The sequence below is a fragment of the Ostrinia furnacalis genome, unplaced genomic scaffold (genome assembly GCF_004193835.3).
Source record: "Ostrinia furnacalis isolate ACB-3 unplaced genomic scaffold, ASM419383v2 OfSCF5843, whole genome shotgun sequence".
In the NCBI taxonomy this organism is placed as follows: Eukaryota; Metazoa; Arthropoda; class Insecta; order Lepidoptera; family Crambidae; genus Ostrinia; species Ostrinia furnacalis.
The window spans coordinates 573,919-597,731 of NW_021136082.1; the positions used below are offsets into that span (position 1 = coordinate 573,919).

The 23,813-nt window shown below is 40.9% G+C and overlaps 1 protein-coding gene across 16 annotated transcripts in view; it reads left to right on the forward strand.

The window, feature by feature from the left end:
- The window catches only part of shot (dystonin-like protein short stop), a 150,026-nt gene that overhangs the window by 98,683 nt on the left and 27,530 nt on the right, over positions 1-23,813 (forward strand). For 12 of the 16 annotated variants that reach the window (XM_028316672.1, XM_028316678.1, XM_028316680.1 and 9 more), the window contains exons 46-65: positions 77-221; positions 1,215-1,334; positions 1,958-2,155; positions 2,846-3,009; positions 3,625-3,724; positions 4,152-4,337; positions 5,159-5,277; positions 6,969-7,127; positions 7,724-7,955; positions 8,783-8,971; positions 11,180-11,334; positions 12,949-12,960; positions 14,133-14,358; positions 16,080-16,206; positions 16,878-17,001; positions 17,574-17,694; positions 18,330-18,487; positions 19,100-19,251; positions 19,792-20,032; positions 20,380-20,475. In XM_028316672.1, the coding sequence (XP_028172473.1) occupies positions 77-221; positions 1,215-1,334; positions 1,958-2,155; positions 2,846-3,009; positions 3,625-3,724; positions 4,152-4,337; positions 5,159-5,277; positions 6,969-7,127; positions 7,724-7,955; positions 8,783-8,971; positions 11,180-11,334; positions 12,949-12,960; positions 14,133-14,358; positions 16,080-16,206; positions 16,878-17,001; positions 17,574-17,694; positions 18,330-18,487; positions 19,100-19,251; positions 19,792-20,032; positions 20,380-20,475 (3,024 nt within the window). Of the gene's footprint in view, positions 1-76; positions 222-1,214; positions 1,335-1,957; positions 2,156-2,845; positions 3,010-3,624; positions 3,725-4,151; positions 4,338-5,158; positions 5,278-6,968; positions 7,128-7,723; positions 7,956-8,782; positions 8,972-11,179; positions 11,335-12,948; positions 12,961-14,132; positions 14,359-14,835; positions 14,961-16,079; positions 16,207-16,877; positions 17,002-17,573; positions 17,695-18,329; positions 18,488-19,099; positions 19,252-19,791; positions 20,033-20,379; positions 20,476-23,813 lie in introns of all 16 variants that reach the window. The other 4 variants (XM_028316683.1, XM_028316668.1, XM_028316667.1 and 1 more) reach the window with 3 other exon arrangements.

Here is a 23,813-nt window from a genome sequence, read left to right on the forward strand (position 1 = left end):
ACTTGGCATTACTATCGCATTTGATTTGAATACAGACTTGCCACACATTTATTTAACAATACAACTCTTCCTACAGACTCAACGAATGGATGTCGAGCGCGGAAGCGTGCCTGCAGTCGGTGGAACCTCGCGAGGAAGACATCTTGAGGCTAGAAGCTGACCTGCAGGAGTTCAAACCTGTGCTGGACAATATCAACCTGATCGGACCACAGTTATGCCAGGTAAGATGCAGGAATACTGTTACAAGTCTATCTATATATATAAAAATGAAACCCGTTTCGCGTTGTCACGGCATCACGTGTGAACGGCTGAACCGATTTCGATAATTCTTTTTTTTAAATGTTTGTGGAAGTCCAAGGATGGTTCTTACGGAAAAAAAACCGGCCAAGTGCGAGTCGGGCTCGCGCACAAAGGGTTCCGTAGCAGCAAATATAATAAACTTATTATGTCAATTTATACACCTGGTGAATGGAGCCTAAACTCTCCCGATATTTTGCCTTGTACTTTTATGTATGAATATTAATTTTATATATGTANATTAAGAAAATCTCTACGCTAAGGCGGTACGAAGTTCGCCGGGTCAGCTAGTATGTTATAAAGGTCATGCTAAGCACTGGTAGTGACGGGCCAGAAGCTTCAAGTCTTGCTTCAGAAGACTTCATTGAAGTTTAGTTTAGACACATGAATTTTATTTGGTACAGTTTTTCTAATATGTTTGTTGTTTAAAAAATATTTAAATTACTTACTCTCTTCATTATATCAGCTTTTTGTCAGATAATGATCCTTCACGGTTTAAGGATCTAGGTAACTCCTAGTAAGTAGGCCCCTAGTAACTATTTGGATAACTTAGGCTTATAATAGACTGCTGCCCGTTTTCACCATCAATCCCTTATTTTCTAGTGACCCCTATGAAAACAAAATTTATATTATGTGTTAGCATAGAGGTCACTTAAAAATTAGGGATTGATGGTGAAAACGGGCATGCATCTCACTTAACATCAGGTTATCACACCTGCCTTTTTCTGCATAAAAAATCAGAGAGGACAGTGAGAACGTGTATCGTATGTGTATGTATAGTATTGTAGAACAAAGGGTTTGTTTGTTGTCTGCAAAACATTTTGCTATCGTTGCATTGGTAAAACACAAGCTCATGGCCATGATCACAAGAGGAAAACAACTCATTCCTTATCTTCTAACCTGTCTATCCTTTACAGATTTCCCCTGGAGAGGGCGCTACGCACGTGGAAGGCATCGTGACCCGCGACAACCGCCGCTTCGACGCCATCGCAGAACAGATACAACGCAAGGCCGAACGCCTGCTGCTTAGCAAGAAGGTTAGCCATTATTTATGATACTTACATCATCATCTGATGATCATCAGGCCACTTGGTCTCCACTAAAGGAGCACGATTTTTCTATAATTTACCAGAGGCAAACAATGGGGAATTTTTCGTATAGATGACCCACGCTGAACTGTCCCACCAAACTCAATGACAGGAGGGCGCTACCATCGTTCAACTATATGGTTTCCAACATGGTAAAAATCGGAACCAGCGATCCGGTATTGACGGTGGCGTCCCACTGTCAATGTCATGCATAGGACAGTTCAGTATTTTGGAACTATACAGTCAGTACACTCCCACGCTTGTCATATTATTATTATGGCAGTTCTCACTAACTTGACAGATAGATACGGGAGAACAACTCTTGTTTCTACTGCTGCAACTTCCGTGTAGCTAAGATAGATAAATATCTGATGTCACTTAAATATTTTGAGTATATTCTTAGAGAGTAATGAAAACAGTAATAATTTCAGTATAATTTTTTGTACGAGATCGTTTTTGTTATGCTATATTAGTCTTTCGACTTCCATTATCTCGTCGCTTAGTTTTCATTATGTTCCGTGTATTATAAGCAGTGTTGTCAGTTGTACTAAAACCATACTTTCCCCCAACAGAGGTCACTAGAAGTCGTGGGTGACATGGAAGAGGCCGTCGAATGGCTGCGCTCAGTCGAAGGAGCATTGCGAGAGGCCGAGCCTCCCGCGTGTGAGGCGGCACTTGTGAGGGCTCAATTGAAGCAGCAGCGGCCTTTGAGTGACGACGTGGCCGCACAGAGAGTCCGAGTGAGGGATCTCCTCGCTCAGGCTAAGAAGGTAAGAGGCTGCGAATGACAGCGGTCAGTGGAGAGTGTTTTTAGAGGCCGAGCCTCAGCGTGGGAGGCGGCGCTAGTGAGGGCTCAATTGAAGCAGCAGCGGCCTCTGAGCGACGACGTGGCCGCACAGAGGGTCCGAGTGAGGGACCTACTCGCTCAGGCTAAGAAGGTAAGAGGCTTGGAATGACTGCGGTCTGTAGGGAGTGTTGTTAGAGGCCGAGCCTCCCGCGTGTGAGGCGGCACTTGTGAGGGCTCAGCTGAAACAGCAACGGCCTCTGAGCGACGACGTGGCCGCACAGAGGGTCCGAGTGAGGGACCTGCTCGCTCAGGCTAAGAAGGTAAGAGGCTGTGAATGACTGCGGTCTGTAGAAGACGCGTTGCGTAAGGCCGAGGTGATTAGCGACCTCTGAGTAACGACGTGGTGGCACAGAGGGTCCGACTAAGTATAATCCCGGTCAGGCTAAGAAGGTGAAAGGCTTATCATGGCTGCGTCAGTGGATGGAATTTCTGCATTGATGGAATTACGCTGACTAAAAGCGTGAATTACGACTGTTACACTTAACATTTCAGTGACCAGAGCATTCGTCTGGCAAATGGGAGGACATAGGTTCATCCTCTTCTGAGACAATTTCTTTTATAAAGTTTCTAAACAAAATTACTTTATAAAATTATAATTCCAATCTTCCTCCAGGTTCTTCGTGAGTGCCAGTCGTCCGACGAGACGGCCGTCATTCGCGAACGCAGCGAGGAGCTAAAGGAACTGATGGAGGAAGTGGGCCAGCTCAGCGCCGAGCGACTTGCTGCCCTTGAACAGGCCCTGCCATTGGCCGAACACTTCGCCGATACACATCACGGGTAAGTCAAAGTGTCAAAACCGTTTCAGACAAATGACAGCTGCAACGGCCATCGATTTTGCGAGCTACGCGCCCGCCCACTGCCACTTAAGTTTGGTAATAAAATTCTGCAAGCTACGTCGGTTACTTCGGTTTTATTCCTCACTCAAAGCTGATGATGACGTTCACTGCTGGATAAAAGATTTCCACAACGAGCCTGCGCTGCCTGCACTGGTGCTTCCCGATACCTTCACCAAATCATCGGTCCACCGAGTGGGAGGCCTGCCTACACCTTGGTGACCACTCAAGAACTTTTCTGCCTTAACGGGCATCAATTCTACCAGTTACGCGCCCCGCCCACTGTTTAGCTATCCAATTGACTAGCGGTTAAGGGTGCAGATTTAATAATTTCGAATTGACGCTGGCTCAATCCCCTTTTATCGCTTGACTATTATAGTAAACCCACTCTTAAACACAGGCGTATAGGCGGTAGGCGAAGCGATTGAATATTAGCTATTTTAGCACTGCAAATTAATGCTCGTTTACAAAAATAATTTACTTACTTTTGGGCATCATGTAAGTTATTATTGTCTAGGGTACATGTGTATTCAAACTAATTGTCAATTGTTTGTCGCAGGCTGTCCTCGTGGATGGACGACATGGAGAAGCAGATTCAGATGCTGGCCATGCCGGCGCTGCGCCCCGACCAGATCGTGCAGCAGCAAGACAAAAACGAAGTGAGCACTTCTATCTATACTATTATAAAGAGGGAACATATTTTGTATGTTTGTCACCAATAAACTCAAAACTACAGGACCAGTTTCAAAAATTCTTCCACCATTAGAATGCTACATTATCGCAGAGTAATATAGGCTACGGCAGAAGGCAGGTGAAGCCGCGGGAAAAAGCTAGCTTACTCATGAAGCCAAATAGTTTTTTTCTTACACTAGCAATTTTATAGCTTAGTGATATTGTATCTATCAATATTTTGTGATAATGTTTTTTACGGAATTTTACGATGAGACCGAATATGTTACTTTTCATGCACTAAGGTCCTTAAAAACACCAGAACTCGATTAATCTAAATATTATTTAATCAATAAAATGCTTGAAAAGAATTTGACCTGAGTTTTGTTCTATTCTAAATCCTCATTCGCTCTGCAGATGTTGCAACAATCGATCGCGGGGCACAAGCCGTTGGTAGACAAGCTGATGAAGACGGGCGAAGCCCTAGCGCGTCTCTGTGGAGAAGACGACGCCGCCAAGGTGCAGGACACCGTGGAGACCGACTGCGAGCGGTACAACGCGCTCAGAGCCGAGCTCAGGCAGAGGCAGCAGGAGTTGGAACAGGTAGGAGTTGTAACAGATGAGTTGTGACCAGCTGATGAAAGGTCGAAGCCCTAGCGCGTCTCTGCGGGGAATATGATATGCTCAGAGCAGAGCTTAGGCAGCGGCAGCATGAGTTGGAACAGGTAGGAGTTGTGACAAGCTGATGAACGGGACTATTCCCACCTCTCGTTCCCACCGCTGCAACTCCCGTGTAGCCAGGATCTACAGCTTGACCAATAATAAAAACCCAACCAGTGAAGGTCAAGTTTGTCCCGGGGGGAAGTTAAACTGTCATTGAACCCGCAACGAAATTAATCAGAAGAACATAGGAGGAGTTAAAAGAGATTCAACTTCCGAGAGCAGAGTAGGGCAGTGGTTGTAATTAAAAAAAATTTCTAATTTAATTGGTAAATTGTGTCATCAGCTTGTATTATCCTACCTACATTCAGTCGCGTTTTAACAGCTTATAAAAAGTACATGGATTGACTGATAATGTCAATAGACATCCTAATCTCTAGGCACAACTCCTCTAAAGAGCTAGATTTCGATTTTCACTTGTTTCGAAATCAACGATAGGCTGTCTATTAAGTTACTTCATAAGTCCCCGAAAATCTATCAGACGTGTTCACAGCACATAAAATCAATAAATTGATCAATAGCGTTGCTGCCACTCTTGTGGCAGAGTTTTGGGCTGACAATGTGTAGGTTTGTTGTCGACATGACAAGAAGACGAATAGCATTGACCCTAGATCCTATTGTGAAAGTTCCATTAACATATTAGTGAGTTGAGTAGACTACTTACTGCCTTATTTTGGATTTGCTAAACGTTATAATTGTTCCAGGCGCTGCAAGAGTCGTCTCAGTTCTCGGACAAGCTGGAAGGCATGCTTCGCGCGCTGGGCGGCGCCCGCGACCAGATCTCCCGCGCCGAGCCCGTCTCCGCGCACCCGCCCAAGATAGAGTGCGTATACAACGACTAGCGGCCGCCCGCGACTTCGTACGCGTGGATCTGGGGGCACGGCAGTGCCCCCGCCAAGTCGAGCGCGAAGCAAACACTGCCGTACCATCCTTTACTGGAACCATTTCGCCGCATTTTCAGGCCCCTATTTGAGAACCTCTGGATAAGACCAGAACGCAAAAATTTTCGTCATCTAGTAAGCTATAATCACATACTTCAAATCCAAAATTTCAAGCCTGTAGGTCATTTAGTTCCGAAGTTAAGCGAAAGCAAAGTTTCGCATTTACGACACTCACTCACTCACTCACTCACTGATGATCATCAAAATAGAACTAGTACTTCCCATTAACTCAGAGGGCTGAAATTTGGTACAGAGTTAGGGTTTAATGGCCACATAAAGGGAAAACTATAAAAACTAGGAAAATCGAAGATCTGGAGTAACCACATTCATAATCAATACTACTCCGGCCCCGTGGTGTTCGCCTGTATCGCTCACCGCTAGATGGCGCTAGCACTAGCAAGCGGTGTCCAGATTTTTTTCCTTTCTAGAGAAAGTCGTCGATTAAGTTGAATGTTGTGTAATTTGCATTTCGTTGATTTCGTTTATTATACTGTAAGGTTCGCTTAGGTTATGTTATAATTAAAAACAATCTGATTCGTTGTCCATTTTAAAGGTCGTTGAGTTTATTTGTGTTTAATATCGTAAAAAATGTTGATAAACGACGACGTTAAATAAATTTGCTACGTTCCACAAAAAGAAGTGAAATCCCACCAAAAACATTCTGTAAAAAACTAGCCAAGTCTCGATGGAGCTGCTTGTTTATCTCTAAAAATTAATGAAATCTAGACATAGTCGTGCCAAGTCTATGGTTCCTTACTGCGATTTCTTTATTATTATAGTTAATGTTGTGTGACTTTTTATATTTTCATACAAAATAAATTTTATAAAATCCGATTTGTATGAAAATTAAAATAATTAAAATTAAGATATCAATTTTCTGACTTCACCATACCATTTATATGACCATATTAACATGGGCTAGTGTCGGCTCATATACCCATTTACCTAACACCCTGTATATTTAGATAATAATAATCATTATCCCGCCTCAGCAATAGTACTTGCACTTAGCGGGTGCTGTCTTTGGCTGTATCTCCTCAATGGTACAGGTATCCGCTAGATGCATTTTAATCGGCTTATACGAATTGGATCTGTATGATGAACGCCTTCCAAAAGATCGCCCTCCGCGCCGTGCTTATCCACAGGAGAGATACAAATAATAATTGTAGCCTGTTGATTTCCCGTATTTTGTTTTGATTTTACTTATATTTTTACTTATGTTCGGTGTACCTCTTGGCATTTATACCTCCTCCAATGGAGAAGTTTCCATTTCTTTTCCAGTTTAATAGAACTTGAAAATATAAGTAACACCAATAATAATTGTGAAAGAATCATAAAAATACCTCTAGAAATAAAGAAGTTGCAGGGTCCCAAAGTAGCGCATATTATATTTCGCGCCATTTGATCGGTGACGTCACGGCACTCATTTGGAGTACAAACAATGAATCACCCCTTGACCAAAGCTTTTGACAGATACTTTTTGAAAAATCGAGATGTTTTTAATTTTTCAGCCAGCGTCACTCAAGATTATTTCTTAGTAAAATTATTTTGTAACCTTTCAATCTTTCAACAGAGACCAAATCGAAGAGAACAATGCACTGGTAGAAGATCTGGACAAACGCAAGGAGGCTTACAACGCGGTACAACGCGCCGCCTCTGACGTCATCAGCAAGGCCAATAAAAGCGACCCGGCCGTCCGCGACATCAGGAACAAGCTGGAGAAGCTTAACAAGTGAGTGGAAAGATATATTTACAGGTTATTCCAGTTATTGTAAGTAAAGTCCGGTCACCGAGCAGATAGAATTCCCTCACTCACTGCGGCTGCCCATCGCACAGTCGCGACAGCAATATAATTACGCTCCAGCGATCAGGATGGTTTGGGGTCATTGGACGAAATTCTATGTGCTCGGCGACCGGACTTTAGTTTAAATCGAAGCAAAAAATGTATTTATGAAAGAAAAAAATACGCTAAAGGGACAGCGATGCTATTTAGCGTAGCATCGCTGTCCCTTTAGCGTAATTTCTTATTAGAAACGAGATCGCCATCCTGCCCGTGGACTTATACACGTCGCGTAACTCGGAGTTAACTTTGCATCGTCGTCCCTGGAGCTTTTAAGTCTTGGCTTTATCGCTGTTGTATTTTTTTAAACACTCTTTAAAAGATTTTTGTATACGTTTTATATCTACCGAATCACTCAATCGTTATCATGACAAGTACACGTATTTTTGTCTTTAATCCCAACGATGACATATTGGATTGCTCTTTCTTTCACATTCAGTAGTCTGCAGCTGTTTCAACATTATCTCTAACCATTCCATTATCCGCAGACTATGGGACGAAGTGCAAAAGGCGACGAACGACCGCAGCCAATCGCTGGAAAGCGCTTTGGAAGTGGCCCGCCGCTTCTGGCAGCAACTAGATGCCGTCATGGCCACTCTGGCTGAACTACAGGATACGTTAGCAGCGCAGCCGCCGCCGGCAGCGCAACCGCGCGCTATTCAAGCGCAACAGGTCGCGTTGCAGGAGATACGGCACGAAATTGACCATACCAAGCCTGAGGTAAGTTGAGAGGACACTGTTGGATACGTTTGGGGATACTTTGGATATGGATGGACACTTATGAACATAGCAGGGCATTTATAGACATAGTCGGACATTAATAGATACAGTCGGACATTTATAGAACCAGTGCGACATTTATAGACACAGTGGGACATTTATAAACACAGTGGGACATTTATAGACTCAGTGGGACACTTTTAGAACCAGCAGGTCATTAATAAACAAAGCAAGATACACATAGACATAGTGGGACAGATTTAGACACAACAGGACACATGTAGACGCTCATAAACACAGCGAGATACTTATAGACCCAGTGGGATATTTATAGACACAAGAGGACACTTGTAGACCCAAGGGGACACTTGTAAACCTGACGGGACATTTATAAACCTAGCGGGACACTTATATACTCATTGGGGCTTCATTTGTAGACAAAACAGGACACGTATAGACTCAAAGGGAGACCTTATTGAAATAGTGGGGTACATTTAGACATAGAGGGCACTTAAACATATAGCGGGATGCTTATAGATACAGCAAAATACTTGTAGACACAACAGGATGCTTAAAGAATTAGTGAGATAAGAGAGAAAGATACAGTAGGTAACATTTATGGACATAACAGGACACTAACAAACCCAGCGGGACACTTATAGACCAAGCAGGACGCTTTAAAATCCAGGGCAACATTTGACACAGTGGGGTACATGTAGGCACATTTATGACTATGATCCAATTAAATAATGATCATGTTAACTAAACTTCTTTACTCTTTCTCAGAGGATGTAAGCAATAATAATAATATTTCTTCATACTCATAGGTGGAGAAAGTCCGCAAGACCGGTTCGACTCTCATGTCGCTATGCGGCGAGCCAGACAAGCCAGAGGTTAAGAAACACATGGAAGACCTGGATAGCGCCTGGGACAATATCACAGCGCTCTACGCCAGAAGGGAGGAGAATCTAATTGATGCCATGGAGAAGGCGATGGAGTTCCATGACACTTTGCAGGTTGGTGCGGAATGATGAGTAGTTGAAACTATAACTCAATTGAAATACTTCTAGCTCGGTATTATTAAAGTAAATGGAATTAGCATTGTAGCATTTGATTGTCTAATAATAATGAACTATGGTCAAATCGCAATTTTATTCACGCCACGTGTCAATTGAATGGTTGATACCAAGGTTCGAAAGAATAATTATCAATGATAATTATCGTAATAATAAGATGGATAATTATCGGTTGATAATAACAAAAAAATGCGCTCGTGAAAAAGAACTGTACCTCTAGTACGAAAAACTTTCGAGTTCGTTTCGTTTGCGTATTCAAAGTGTCATCGAAAAATTTTGTATGAAAAATTAAACAGCGCCCCCTATATTATAGCCGCCCTAGGGGGCGCTGTTTAATTTTTCATACAAAATTTTTACTTACTTTATACTTACTTGTACTAGAGGTACTGTATATTCGAAGCTTTCGAACGTGTATTTCCGCACTTGCGTCTAGTAGTGGGCGTTAATCAACATAGATATCTATAAAACACTAGCTGACCCGGCGAACTTCGTACCGCCTTAGCGTAGAGATTTTCTTAATATTTTTTTCCGTAAGAACCATCCTTGGACTTCCACAAACATTTAAAAAAAAGAATTATCGAAATCGGTTCAGCCGTTCACACGTGATGCCGTGACAACGCGAAACGGGTTTCATTTTTATATACAGTGTGAGTCACGTTAAAGTGTACATATGAAAATAGATGAAACTAGACCTTTTTTTATCGACAAAAAAGAGGTCAAATAATTTTTGTGATTTTTTTTTAATTTTTTATAGAATTTTTTTTCTTCCAATTACTTATTGTAAAGAAAACATAATAACTTTTAAACTAAGCGGTATATCTTGATACAATAAAAACAGTAACAATGCTAAATAACAGGCAATACTAAAAAAATACATAAAATACACAAAAAAGGCCAACAAATAATAAAAAAATATACTTTTTGAAAAAAATCCGCTTAAAAATTCGTGTTTTTTTGGTTATTTGATAAATTTCTCCAAAAAATGCCCCTATAACAGGTAGTTTTTATTACTTTGTATTATTCTCTATCATATTACCTTCGTAAAACGAAAAATCGCATGTCTCTATCCCTATCACAACGTTTGCAATGATCGTTTGAACTAAGCCTCTCCGGGCGCGCCATTCAACGCTTCGTTAACAACAAAACTGAAAATGGCTCTAGATTTGTAATTTTGATAAAGACAAGTTAGATTTCAAATAAAAACAAAAGATTTCGAAGTAAAATAAGCATTTTAGTTAAAATTAAAATTGTCTCTACCTGTAGCGGAGAATAATGTTGTGGCAGGCCTTTGTTCAAACGATCATAGCAAATGTTGTGATAGGGATAGAGACATGAGATTTTTGGTTTTACAAAGATAATACGATAGAAAATGATACAAAGTAATAAAAACCACCGGTTATAGGGGCATTTTTTGGAGAAATTTATAAAATAACCAAAAAAACACGAATTTTTAAGCAGATTTTTTTCAAAAAGTATCATTTTTTATTGTTTGTTGGCATTTTTTGTGTATTCTATGTATTTTTTTAGTATCGCCTGTTATTTAGCATTATTACTGTTTTTATTTTATCAGGATATACCGCTTAGTTTAAAAGTTATTACGTTTTCTTTACAATAAGTAATTTGAAGAAAAAAAATTCTATAAAAAATTAAAAAAAAATCTCAAAAATTTTTTGACCTCTTTTTTGTCGATAAAAATAGGTCTAGTTTCATCTATTTTCATATGTACACTTTAACGTGACTCACACTGTATATAGATTTACAATCAGAATTTCTTATGAAACAATATGACAAATGTATCTTATACTATTGATAATTATCTGATAATTATCATGAGGCGTAATTATCTTGATAATTTCGAACCCTGGTTGATACCGACAAACAATATAATAAAAGACTAAATGTAAAAATAACTTCATTCAAGCAAGTTAGTTTTTCACTGGCTATGAAATTTGATTTTAGTAGCTCTGAAATCAATAAATCCTTTAGTTAATTGACTTCGCAACCTTCAACCTTCGTTGCGTGAGAGTCGCATTTGACAGCTCATAAAAAGTATGTCAATTGACTAGAGTGTTGTTCGCTACCCTATTTTCATTTCCTTGAATGTAAGTGATTTCATAAGTATTATAAACTTTTCTTAATCTCTACTAGAATCTCCAAGAGTTCCTTGACTCCGCCGAAGACAAATTCTCCCGCATGGGGGCGCTGGGGTCAGACATCGACGCCGTCAAGCGACAGATCGCGCAACTGGCCTCCTTCAAGCAAGAGGTCGACCCGCATATGGTGAAGGTCGAAGCGCTGAACAGGTATGGACTTGGGACATGTTACATGGACATGTTTGAATTGATACGGGGCGTGGGCGGGGCGTACTCTGTCTTTGCAACATTTTAGGGTTCTGTTGTCAAGGTTACCAATGGGGTTCTTTTATTTACAAAGCCTCCGCTATTTGGTTATACACAAATTTCTTTTGCCGCTATTATGAATAAAAATGTATAATGTAAGATATAATTTTTGAATTCGTACCTCAAACATGGTACCTATATCATGGCATTTTTTACCAATCACGGTTGTAGCAGTACCTAAAACGATTAAAACTATTATCACAATAACAAAAAATAATCAGAATTACATTTTGTTGTGTTCGATTTTAAATGGCAATAGGTTATCCTTATACGATGGTACGGAAGCCGTCATATCCGAGTACGATTCGCACTTAAGCCTTGATTACACGTACCGAGTAAACGGGCGAAATGTTTACTCGGTCGAGACAGTTGGGTGAGCGAGTCACATACTCGAGGGTCGGCCGAGCACTCGGCGTAATGTTCATACACACCGAGTACTCGGCCGAGAGCACTGTCTCGCCCTTTTGCTCGGTATGTGTGATCAAGGCTTTAACTGCAATATCTGTCTCATACATTTGTATGAGACCAGACCTTACTAATATCTTTGTGGTCTCGTTAACATAGTCATACAGAGTACACCCCGCGCATTTCACGTGACTTGATATTGTTATGGTGGGGGTTTTATTGAATGGGGAGTTCTACCTTTTCTTTGAATGGTTTTGGGGTGTTTTTTGGAATTTTTGGGCAAAATTTTTAATATTGATATCTTTAGATCGGTGAAGAGGTGATTAAATATAGGGGGATTGATAGGATCTAATAAATAAATTGTAATTTATCTTACATTAGAAGAATTTGAATTTTGAGTATAAGTAAGATATTGAAATATTTGGTGATGGTTTATTTTCCCCTTTAATATTGAGTTGTTTCATCAGTATTATAACTACCCCGTAGTCACACAAATTACCTAATACTCTAGTTAAATAGTGTTGTGATAGGCGACTGTATTTTAAAATCAGCTTAAACATAAATAAATTAAGTTTCCATAGAAATAAATAGAGATTACACAATTATAAAAATACTTAAACTTTTAGTATTAGAAAAAAGACGCTTAGGACTCGTTTAAGTACAAGCAGATACAAGCTTGTATTTACTTGAATAAAAAAAGGATTATTTTGTTATAGAACAATATTAAGCTAGTATTTGTTCTTGAGATTCATACTTAGGCCTAGAACAGACGGTGAGAGAACACACATGACGCGACCAGTTTGAGAGTTTCAAACTGGTCGCGTCATGTGTGGTCTCTCAACGGACGCTATGGCAGAAACTTAGATGCAATTCAAAAGTAACTAGCAGTTGCAGTTTCGTTGCAGTTGCGTTTAACCGTCTGTTCTGGGCCTTAAACGTCGTTTCAGAATTAAGTTCTCGAATACAAGTCTTGAGACAGTCTTTAAACAATGTGTAATTTTTCTACTGAATTTTGGCTTCTATTTGGTCAAATACTATCTGCAGTCGCCTACCACGCGTCCCCTAACTGTGTACTAATCTTGTATTTTTCTCTGCCCCACCCGGTGCCCGCAGGAGTTTAATGAGGCAAGGATTTCTTTATTTGAGTGTGCCGCTTCTGTAGTTGTCCCTTAGAAATACAGGGTGTCCCATAAGACCGTGCCAAACATAAGGAGAAGATAGGCTATTGTCATCCATTAATCTATCTTATTCTTAAGTTTGGCCCGGTCTTTAAGGGACAACCTGTAGATGTTACATACATTGTAAAAAGATTTCTGTATTCTCAATACTATAATATTTGAGTTAAACAATACGTCCCAGCTCTCACATAAAGGCAATAGATATCGAGGTTGCAGAAGTCGATTTAACCACATTTCTTTCTACTCATACCAAGTTTGGATAATATATTTCACATAACAGACCTTAAAACTGCTCCTGTGACTTATTATATAAGCGCGACTTTTGCAATGTTGATGTGCCATGGAAAGTACTTCTAATAACATTCATAAATATATTTTTTTAGATTCAAAGAAGTGTGGTTAAAAATATGATCGTAATAATACAAAAACATTACGAGATACAATGTGTTAGTAGAAAAGTAGAAATTGTGTGTCATGTTCTCAATTCTAAGGCTGAGTTGCACCACGTAATTATAACGATAACCGGTGTTTTTTGTATGGAGTTTGACAGATTTTTGACGTTTGTCAAAGTTAAAGTATGATGGTGCAACCCTGTCTAAGTGCATCTTCTATCTGTGCCCGTCTCAGCCCGTTCGCTTCCGTCTGTCCTTTCTTTTTGTTTTTTGTCCTCTTGTTGGTTGTGTGGTGTTTTTTGTCCTTTTGTTTTTTGTCCGCTTGTGTGTTTTATTTCTATTTATAGTGCTTTGAATGATTCGCTTTGTTTTATGTGACTTGCAATCAATACTTTTATCAAAAGAAGTACAATAAATGAACTATTATAGAATTTACAAACGAAATAGGTTTACAGTGTCAACGAATCAAGTTAAATTTTTTGTCAATAGTATTCTTGTGATAGTTGACGTCAAATATCGTATTTTTGTCAATATTCACATAACATGTTAATTCTAAACAATGTTGCTGAATTTCCGAATAAACAAAACATGACAGCGCACAAACTATAGTCTAAAACATATCCTGAAAACTGTAATGTAATCTTTAACATTTTGATGTTAGTCGCAATTGCAAGTCACATATACACCATACCTTCTTACCTCCCAATAACCTCCAAATCTTCTCCAGACAAGCCCAAGAGCTGACCGAACGCACATCCTCCGAGCAAGCGGCTGCCATAAAACAGCCTCTCACAGAAGTCAACTCTCGGTGGTCGGCCCTGCTTAGAGGCATGGTGGAGAGGCAGCAACAGTTGGAAAGAGCGCTGTTGAGGCTGGGACAGCTGCAGCACGCCTTGCAAGAGCTGCTGACATGGATCCAGAACACTATGGACACTTTGGACACGCTCAAACCTGTAAGTTGCGACAGTAATATTATCAACATCAACTCTCGATAGCCAGCCCTCCTTTTAGGCATGGTGGAGAGGCAGCAACAACTGGAGAGAGCTTTGCACGTCTTGCAAAAGCTGCTGGTAAGTTGCGACAGGAATATTATCAGATGTCAACTCTCGGTGGTCGGCCCTGCTTAGAGGCATGGTGGAGAGGCAGCAACAGTTGGAAAGAGCGCTGTTGAGGCTGGGACAGCTGCAGCACGCCTTGCAAGAGCTGCTGACATGGATCCAGAACACTATGGACACTTTGGACACGCTCAAACCTGTAAGTTGCGACAGTAATATTATCAACATCAACTCTCGATAGCCAGCCCTCCTTTTAGGCATGGTGGAGAGGCAGCAACAACTGGAGAGAGCTTTGCACGTCTTGCAAAAGCTGCTGGTAAGTTGCGACAGGAATATTATCAGATGTCAACTCTCGGTGGTCGGCCCTGCTTAGAGGCATGGTGGAGAGGCAGCAGCAGTTGGAGAGAGCTTTGTTAAGGCTGGGACAGCTGCAACACGCCTTACAAGAGCTGCTGACCTGGATCCAGAACACGATGGACACTTTGGACACGCTCAAACCTGTAAGTTGCGACAGTAATATTATCAGCATCAACTCTCAATAGTCGGCCCTCATTAGAGGCATGGTGGAGAGGCAGCAACAGTTGGAGAGAGCTTTGTTAAGGCTGGGACAGTTGCAGCACGCGCTACAAGAGCTGCTGACTTGGATCCAGAACACTATGGACACTTTGGACACGCTTAAACCTGTAAGTTGCGACAGTATTATTATCAACATCAACTCTCGATAGCTAGCCCTCCTTTTAGGCATGGTGGAGAGGCAGCAACAACTGGAGAGAGCTTTGCACGTCTTGCAAGAGCTGCTGACCTGGATCCAAAACACTATGGACACTTTGGACATGCTCAAATCGGTAAGTTGCGACAGTAATATTATCAGATGTCAACACTCGGGAGTCGGCCGTCCGTCCTTTGAGGCATGGTGGAGAGGCAGTAGCAGTTAGAGAGAGCTCTACTAAGGCTATGACAACTGCAACATGCCTTACAAGAGCTGCTGACTTGGATCCAGAACACTATGGACACTTTGGACACGCTCAAACCTGTAAGTTGCTTAAAAAAACACAGAAAATTTTAACGAAAGTTACCTGCACCTTACTTACCTGATGGACAGTGATGATCAGGCGGAATGTGGAAACAAACTTCGCACAAAATCCTCAACCACAGAGAAATTGTCTATCTTAAAAAATATAATCTGTTTTTATCTCTCGTTTTTATATTCCGGCGATATTGTCTATTAGTCCAGTCATTTGAATCCAAATAATGGGGTTTCCTAAACCTGGAAAGTTTTCCGGGAGTTTTGAAATGTCTCCGAATTTCAACTTTGCGACCTCGTATGGTTGCGTTGCGCACGTGCCGTATTGGAAAACGATACAGCTAAATGTGTCTCAATTTATTGACTGGTGCTGTCAAGTGTCTAATTTGTCATGTATAGATGACCCACGCTGAACTGTCCCACCAAACCAATGACAGGGGGGCGCTACCATCGTTCAACTATATGGTTTCCAACATGGCAGAAATCGGAACCAGCGATCCGGTATTAACGGTGGCGCCCCACTGTCAATGTCATGGATAGGACAGTTCAGTATTTTGGAACTATACATATATTTAAACATATTCTTCTTCTTCAGGTGGCAGGCGACCCTCAGATCTTGGAGGTGGAACTGGCCAAGCTGAAGGTGCTGGTGAACGACATCGCGGCGCACCAGGCCAGTGTTGATACCCTCAACGACGCCGGCGCACAGATACAGCAGCACGGTAAGTTGAAGAGCACAGTAGCACAGGTTTCAGAGCACTGGGTCACATTGCCGCGCATTAAGCCAGTGTCCACAAGCATAACGATGGCGGTGCGCAAATACAGCAGCACGGTGAGTGGCAGAGCACAGGTTGCTGAGCACAGATTGCTGAGCACATGAGCACAGTTTTCAGAGCACAGATTGCTGAACACAGGAGCACAAGTTCCAAAGCACAGGGCATGGATCACGCAGCATAAACAACAGACATAAATTAACAAAAATCAAAGATCTCATATAGGACATAGTCTGAAATCTAATTTGATTTCAGACAGTCTGGTGGATTTAAATGTGCAACGTTCTCGTAACTAAACTGGGATCTAATAACCCGCAAGATCATGCCAATTATTAGGGAAGAGTCACCAGCACATCAGATCATTCATTTCAAATTCAAATTATTTATTGCATGTCACATGGGTAAGGGTTGATAAGAACATAATTTTGTACATGTGACGCCCAAACACAAACTCCACAGAAGTTTCAAAATAAACGTCATCTTGGTCGTATATTTCATAAAAACTTATTACTTACTCATCTCTTGTTCTCTCTCCAAGTTAATGTAATGCCTTAGTAGATAATCCCTTAGAAAATCCTAATTAATCAGTACATCTAACGTATATGTTTATTCTGTAACAGGAACCGCAGAGGCCGGCGAAACAGCCGAAAAGCTGTCGACCATGAACAAGAAGTGGCGCGAACTGCAACAAAAGGCACGCGACAGGCAATCGGAGCTCGAAGACGCCCTTAGGGAAGCCCAGAGGTAAGGAATAACACATCAAGGGCTACGGGACTATGAGAGAGGTGGGAACCTCTCTCTTTCCCCGCAGCAACTCCTGTGTATCCAGAACCTACAGCTTGATCGCCAATAAAAAGTCAACCAGTGAACACCAAGGGTATTTGCACTTAGGGCACTCTTTGCGTTAACTTCTAGAAACCCTAGTATTTAAGTATCACGGGTCCTTTTGCATCCTAATTAAAAGAGAGGATGCCTGGGCCCCTGGATTTGGGCTCTTTCAAATTAAACGTTTTCAGCAAGGATGTCTTGTGCGTTTGCAAGACCGCACACTAACTATTGGTTTGTCAATTTTATTTTATTCCGGCGCAGTTCTGTTGTCCTACAATTTACCGTGTGCGGTCTGATTTGAAAGAGCTAGGCAAAACATTGTTTCAAAATCGCTTCACGGAGTAAAATAACTGCACTCACAGAAACTCTGCTCTGTAGCCAGGATCTGCTGTTTAACCGCTGATAAACCTAACTAGTGAAGGTTAAGTCGGCCCCATATATTAAAAGATCTTTATGATATGTGTGTTAAAACTCAATTTTGTTTGCAGCTTCAATGCCGAAATCGGCGATCTGCTCTCGTGGTTGTCCGAAGTGGACAGCGTCATTGCAGCCTCCAAACCCGTCGGTGGTCTACCCGAGACCGCCTCAGAACAACTGGAGAGATTCATGGTAAGTAACTACTTACTGATATTAAAAATATGAAGGTGTTGTGTAACGTTTTTTAAAGTAAAGTAAATATTTATTTACTGCACACTTACACAACATTTTTGTCAAAGTTACAATATTTAATATTTAACATGCACTTACAATAGGTTTAATAATGAGAAAAAACCGGCCAAGTGCGAGTTGGACTCGCGCACCGAGGGTTCGTGCTTTTTCGCAAAATAATTTCTTAAAAAAAAAGAAGCAAAATTAAGAATTGTATGCATAGCGATATAAAACATTGTTTCCACAATACTTAATATTTATTGAATTACGACTGGAATTTGTAATTATACCTTACTAAGCAGCAGAAATATCTACTTATGTACCTCATCAATTTAGGAGTAGGCGCACACCGTTGATTTTTCGTCGGCCGATAGTTTAGTCGGGCAGTTGATCAGTATGGGCATGTATGGGAGTGCGCACACTACGCCGATTCGATTTGGCCGATTCTTCATACAATTAAAATCGGGCACAACTATCGGCCAACTAAAAATCAACGGTGTGCGCCTACTCTAAACCTTATTTCGTTTTCTTGAGGTCCAACAAACGCTTATTTTTCTTTGTCTGTTTAATTTTAAATTGTACTTACTTTCTAACAGGAAATATACAACGAGATAGAAGCCAACCGGCCGAAGGTGGAGGCGGTCCTGCAACAGGGCCAGGAGTACCTCAAGCGGCAGGACAAGCCCAACCCCACCTCGCAGTTGCACCACAACCTCAAGACGCTCAAGTCCAGATGGGACAACGTCACTGCTAGGTACGTATCATCAAAAACACGGGACTAATCTCACCCCCTTTCGTAACTCCGCATCATCGAAACGGGACACGGGACTAATCTCGTTGCCGCTGCAACTCCTGTGTAGCCAGGATCAACAGCTTTACCGCCAGAAACTTAGACAGTGAAAACCAAGTTTGCCCGGGGAAAGAGAAACGATATTGCCACTTCTCGTTCATAATCAAAATTTTCACTTCCCACGCTTACCAGACGGGTTGGGAAGACTGATGCCCGTTTTCACCATCAATCCCTAATTTTAAAGTGACTCCTATGAAAGCAGAATTCCTCTTACGTGTTACCATAGGGGTCACTTAAAAATTAGGGATTGATGGTGAAAACGGGCATTAATGTTCGGATATAATTTGTCCTTTAGTTGCACAATAGCCTACCGGATTCAATCGCTGGAATATTGTTTTGAAGCCAATAACACTTGGAGTACCTAGTTATTTATGCAGATGACAGCATGTCATGCTAAACTCTGTGGCAGTGCAGTTGTAATAGGGTCTATTTTACAATAAAAACGTACAATATGATGTGTTATTGGTACATTTTAAATTACTGGTGCATATTTATTAATCTATTTGATTTTTACAGGGCTTCAGACAAGAAGATCAAGCTGGAGATCGCACTCAAAGAAGCTACGGAGTTCCACGACGCTCTCCAGGCGTTCGTGGACTGGCTGACGGGCGCCGAGAAGACTCTTACTTCTGCTAAACCCGTCTCGCGAGTCATGGAAACTCTGCTCAGTAAGTACATACCCTATTTTTGCCTTTTAAATACTTAGAAGTCACTTGTTTTCTGCAAAAAGGCTTCTAGTTGCACCACCTAACTTTAACCGTAACTATACCGGAAGTTGGCAGATTTTTAACGTTTGTCAAAGTTAAAGTAAGATGGTAAAACCCAGCCTAAAAAACGCTTTTTTATCTTTTTATTTTTAGTACCAAATAAATGATTTTTCTTTCTTTCTTTCTTTTACACGTCGTATTTTAACTGTCTCAATAAAGGAGATGCATAATAATATTATGTCAACGTGAAATTGTGAACTCCGTCAGTTTATAATATGACGCGTGAGATTGTGAACTAACAGTGGTTTAGGTTAGGTAAAGGTTAGATTGTAATCTAACTATGTCAGATTATAATCTGACTGAATTCACAATTTTACGGTGAAACATACATTAGTTGATCGCTATTTCATATCATGAGACTTTCAGTAGTCCTTATTTCACACTGATGCAACGATAGCATCTAACATTATGCAATTCATTTTCACTTTGTACTTCCCACAGCCCAAATCGAAGAGCACAAGGCCTTCCAGAAGGAAGTGGCCACGCACCGCGAGACCATGCTACATCTGGACAAGAAGGGCACCCACTTGAAATACTTCAGCCAGAAGCAAGACGTTATCCTCATCAAGAACTTGCTGGTATCGGTTCAGCACCGCTGGGAGCGTGTGGTATCTAAGGCCGCCGAGAGAACCAGGGCGCTGGACCACGGCTTCAAAGAGGCCAAGGAATTCAGCGACATGTGGTGAGTGAAGATTCTTTTTTCTATTATTTAATAACTCGTTTACTGACGTTTACATAATACTATTTAGTGTAAATATTTAACCCCTTCACTGATCACAAAAGACAATAGTAAAACAATAAGATATTTAGTACATCTGGGAAACTGTTAAGTAGTTTTGTGTCTGGTTTATACCTTTTACAAAACCACGATAATTAGCTACGGTCCTATTTTGAAATTTACTATTCTGCTAATTATTGAATAATTGGACTATCCTAGAAATAACTGCCCTGAAAATATTAAATACAAATCAAATGTTTTCGAATGAATTGCCAAAAAATAGACCATAACTTAAGAAATATTGTCTATAGGAACAACTTGATGAACTGGCTGAACGATACCGAGAAACAACTGGACGAACTCAACCAAGAGGCGACCGTCAACGACCCTGAGAAGATCAAGCAGAGGTAAGTTTTAAAAGTTCATTTATTTCACCACTAGGTGGACCGACGATCTGGTGAAGGTCGCGAGAAGCACCTGGATGCATATTAAAATATTTGTAGAAGACCTTTGTCCAGCAGTGGACGTCATCTGGCTGAAACGAATGATGTTGTGTTCAAAATTAATTGAATTACAGTCACTAGCTGGTCACATTAGAGTTCATAATTATCCTTTAGCTGTCTCTTACGACATCCAAAGAAACACTACATAGTATTGAGGTCATAGCAGACTTATCAACTTGGAAAGCGATCAACACCGTATTGCCTTTCGCGAGCTGTCATCGCCTCTCGCGCAGTCATCCGCGAGGCGAGGCGTTTACATTACAGTGCCGATAAGTGTGCGTTGCACTTAGGAGTTTCATACAAAGAATACTGACCGCCGTTACGATTCCTTACCGAGTTGATTTATGTGTGCTACGTCCTTGTAAGCCGAGCCCGCACTACAGTGATTTTATAACCCAGTAAAACGAATGCAACTGCTTTTTCCCGCGTATACGTTTCGAGCGGTCTCGCGGTTTTACCGTAGTGCGGACTCAGCCGTATTCTACTACGAGGGCGGCACTGAAAATTTCGGGAATCAAGGAAGTGAAACAACATTACTATTTAAAAATGTATTTATTGCTTTTTAAAGTATTCTCCGCGAAATTTGACACATTTTTCCATACACGAAACCAATCATTGAAGCAACCATTGCATTCGGAAGTTTGGGTCTCCAAAATGGTCGTTTTGTAGGCTTCCACAGCTTCTTCAGGTGATGAAAATCTCAGACCACGCAATTTATTCTTTAATTTAGGGAAAGTATAGAAATCATTAGGGCTTAGGTCGGGGCTGTACGGCGGATGGACTAATAATTCTATGTTTTCTTGCTCTAAAAACTCTTTTGTTCAGTGCGCGGTGTGAGAACTCGCATTGTCGTGATGGAGGATGATGCGGCGGTTGCAGTTCTCTTTACGGAGTTCAGAAACGACCTGTGGCAAACAAATGCTAGCATACTAATCTGCATTAACCGTTCTTTGTCCCCCAAGAGGAATAGTCGCAACATGGCCGGTTTTGGAGACAAACGTGGCCACCATTTTTTTTGCAACACTCCGTGAACGAACAATTTTTGTTGGCTTTAATTCATTTTCGAACACCCAAACTCGTGACTGGTTTTTTGTTTCGGGTTCGTACGCGTATATCCATGATTCGTCACCTGATACGATGTTGTATACAGCATTTGAGGATCCTGCATGTAATCTCCCGAGAGTTCTAACGTCCGGAAGTTGTAATAGTATTATAGAATAAACGTTAAAAGACTTATTTATTTAATTTTTCAATGCTTAAGTGTCCATTAGAATGAAAGGGTGCTTAATGTATTAAAAAAAATAGAAAATAATTATGATGGGTTAATGTTTTTGGGCGGTTTTTTAGGCGGTTTCTGACAATGTCCTTTAAACATCTACTATCCAATAAATAGAAAAGAGTGAACTCAATTATGACACAAAGAAATGAAGCATAAGAAATATCTGACCCGGAACATGTAAACAAAGAAGACGTCAAAAACTCAGTAGGTAACTACCTAACACAGACCTCAGGAGAAAAATGAAGATAGCCTAGCAGCAGTACAAGAACCAAGACATCTCACCAAAGGCCAGACCGCCCGTCTCATCACAGAAACGCTCAGTCCTTCCAACGATATCAAGAAAAGTAGCATAAAATTGGAAAAACAATGAAGCTAGTCTTGTAGCAGTAGAAGTAAGAAAAACCAAGCCGCCTCACCAAAAGCCAGACCGCCCATCGCATTGCATCAACGCTCAGTCCGACCACCAATATAAAGCAAGAAAAGAAGCATAAAATCGGAAGAACAATGAAGCTAGTCTTGTAGCAGTACAAGAAGTACTAAGAATAACCAAGCCGTCTCACTAAAAGCCAGATTAAGCTAAAGAAAAGAAATACAAGAAATGTTTTATATAGGCAGAAAATAAGACGATACAATTGGGAGAACAATGAAGCTAGTCCAGCAGTAGTACGATAATAAAGAATAAACAAGCCACCTCCCACACCAAAGGCTAGACCGCCCATCTCATCGCACCACGCATTTAGTCCTTCCAACGACACTAAGAAAAGAAGTAGAAGAAATAATTAATCTGGAAGATACAGAGACGACAAAAACTTAGTACCGCAGACATCAAGAGAACAACGAGGCTAGTCTTGCAGCAGTATATGAACCAAGAACAACCAAAGCCATATCATCAAAGGCCAGACCGCCCATCTCATCGCATCAACGCTCAGTCCTATCAACGATAACCCGTCTTTACCTATTTTCCTAGACCAGGCTCAGGATGCATATCTACTTGGTTGTGGTCGACCGGTTGCGGTTTAAAAGACGCAGCGGCTAGTCGGCCGTCCTCTCCCATCCCAGAGCGTGTCTTTCCTTAAAATCGTGCCCCCTGGTATACCGGTTTGACCGGGACAGGCCTCGTCCTGGCTGGGTCGGCACTATCGTATCGTATCGTATCGTATCGTAACTTATTTCTAGTACAACTAGGTACCACAGATGTAGATCATAATAGACTAGACCTGTGTGTCATCATCATCATCATCATCATCATTTCAGCCACAGGATGTCCACTGCTGAACATAGGCCTCCCCCAATGATTTCCACATCGCACGGTTGGTAGCGGCCTGCATCCAGCGCCTTCCTGCTACTTTTATCAGGTCATCAGTTCACCTTGTGGGTGTGTGTAGGCTCTATCAATTGACTTTACATATAACGAAATAAAATTACTTATAAACAACATTTGTATAACTAGTTTGGTCTTGTTTTTCAATAAAATGATAGGTGTGTATCGAAATTTTGCTTTGAGCTCGAATGGCAGCCATGTTAATTCAACCACCATTATTACGCTACAGTGAATTTCTTGCAGTTTATGTTGAATTATTTGCACGTCGCAATACGGAAATAAATATGAATAAATATTACCTAACCAATGATATATTATACCAACAAAAACTACAATCACAAACGTAAGATTTGCAATTTGCATCTATTGTTCTTTTCATAATCCATTATCAAGCTCATTCGATTTCTACCTCGAGAAAAGTTGATTTATCACTGAAATTGACGGCGTAATTATTATTTATCATTGATTTAATTATTACATTTTCCAACGATAATATATCGGCACTCGTCACGCTACTGTCCGAGGCAAATTATCCTACAACACTTCATACAAACTTTCTAATACATTTTACGTTTAATTACTTAAAATTGCTATAATACTAAAGATAAATAAACCAGTTATTTTTACTATTCGTTGCATGCA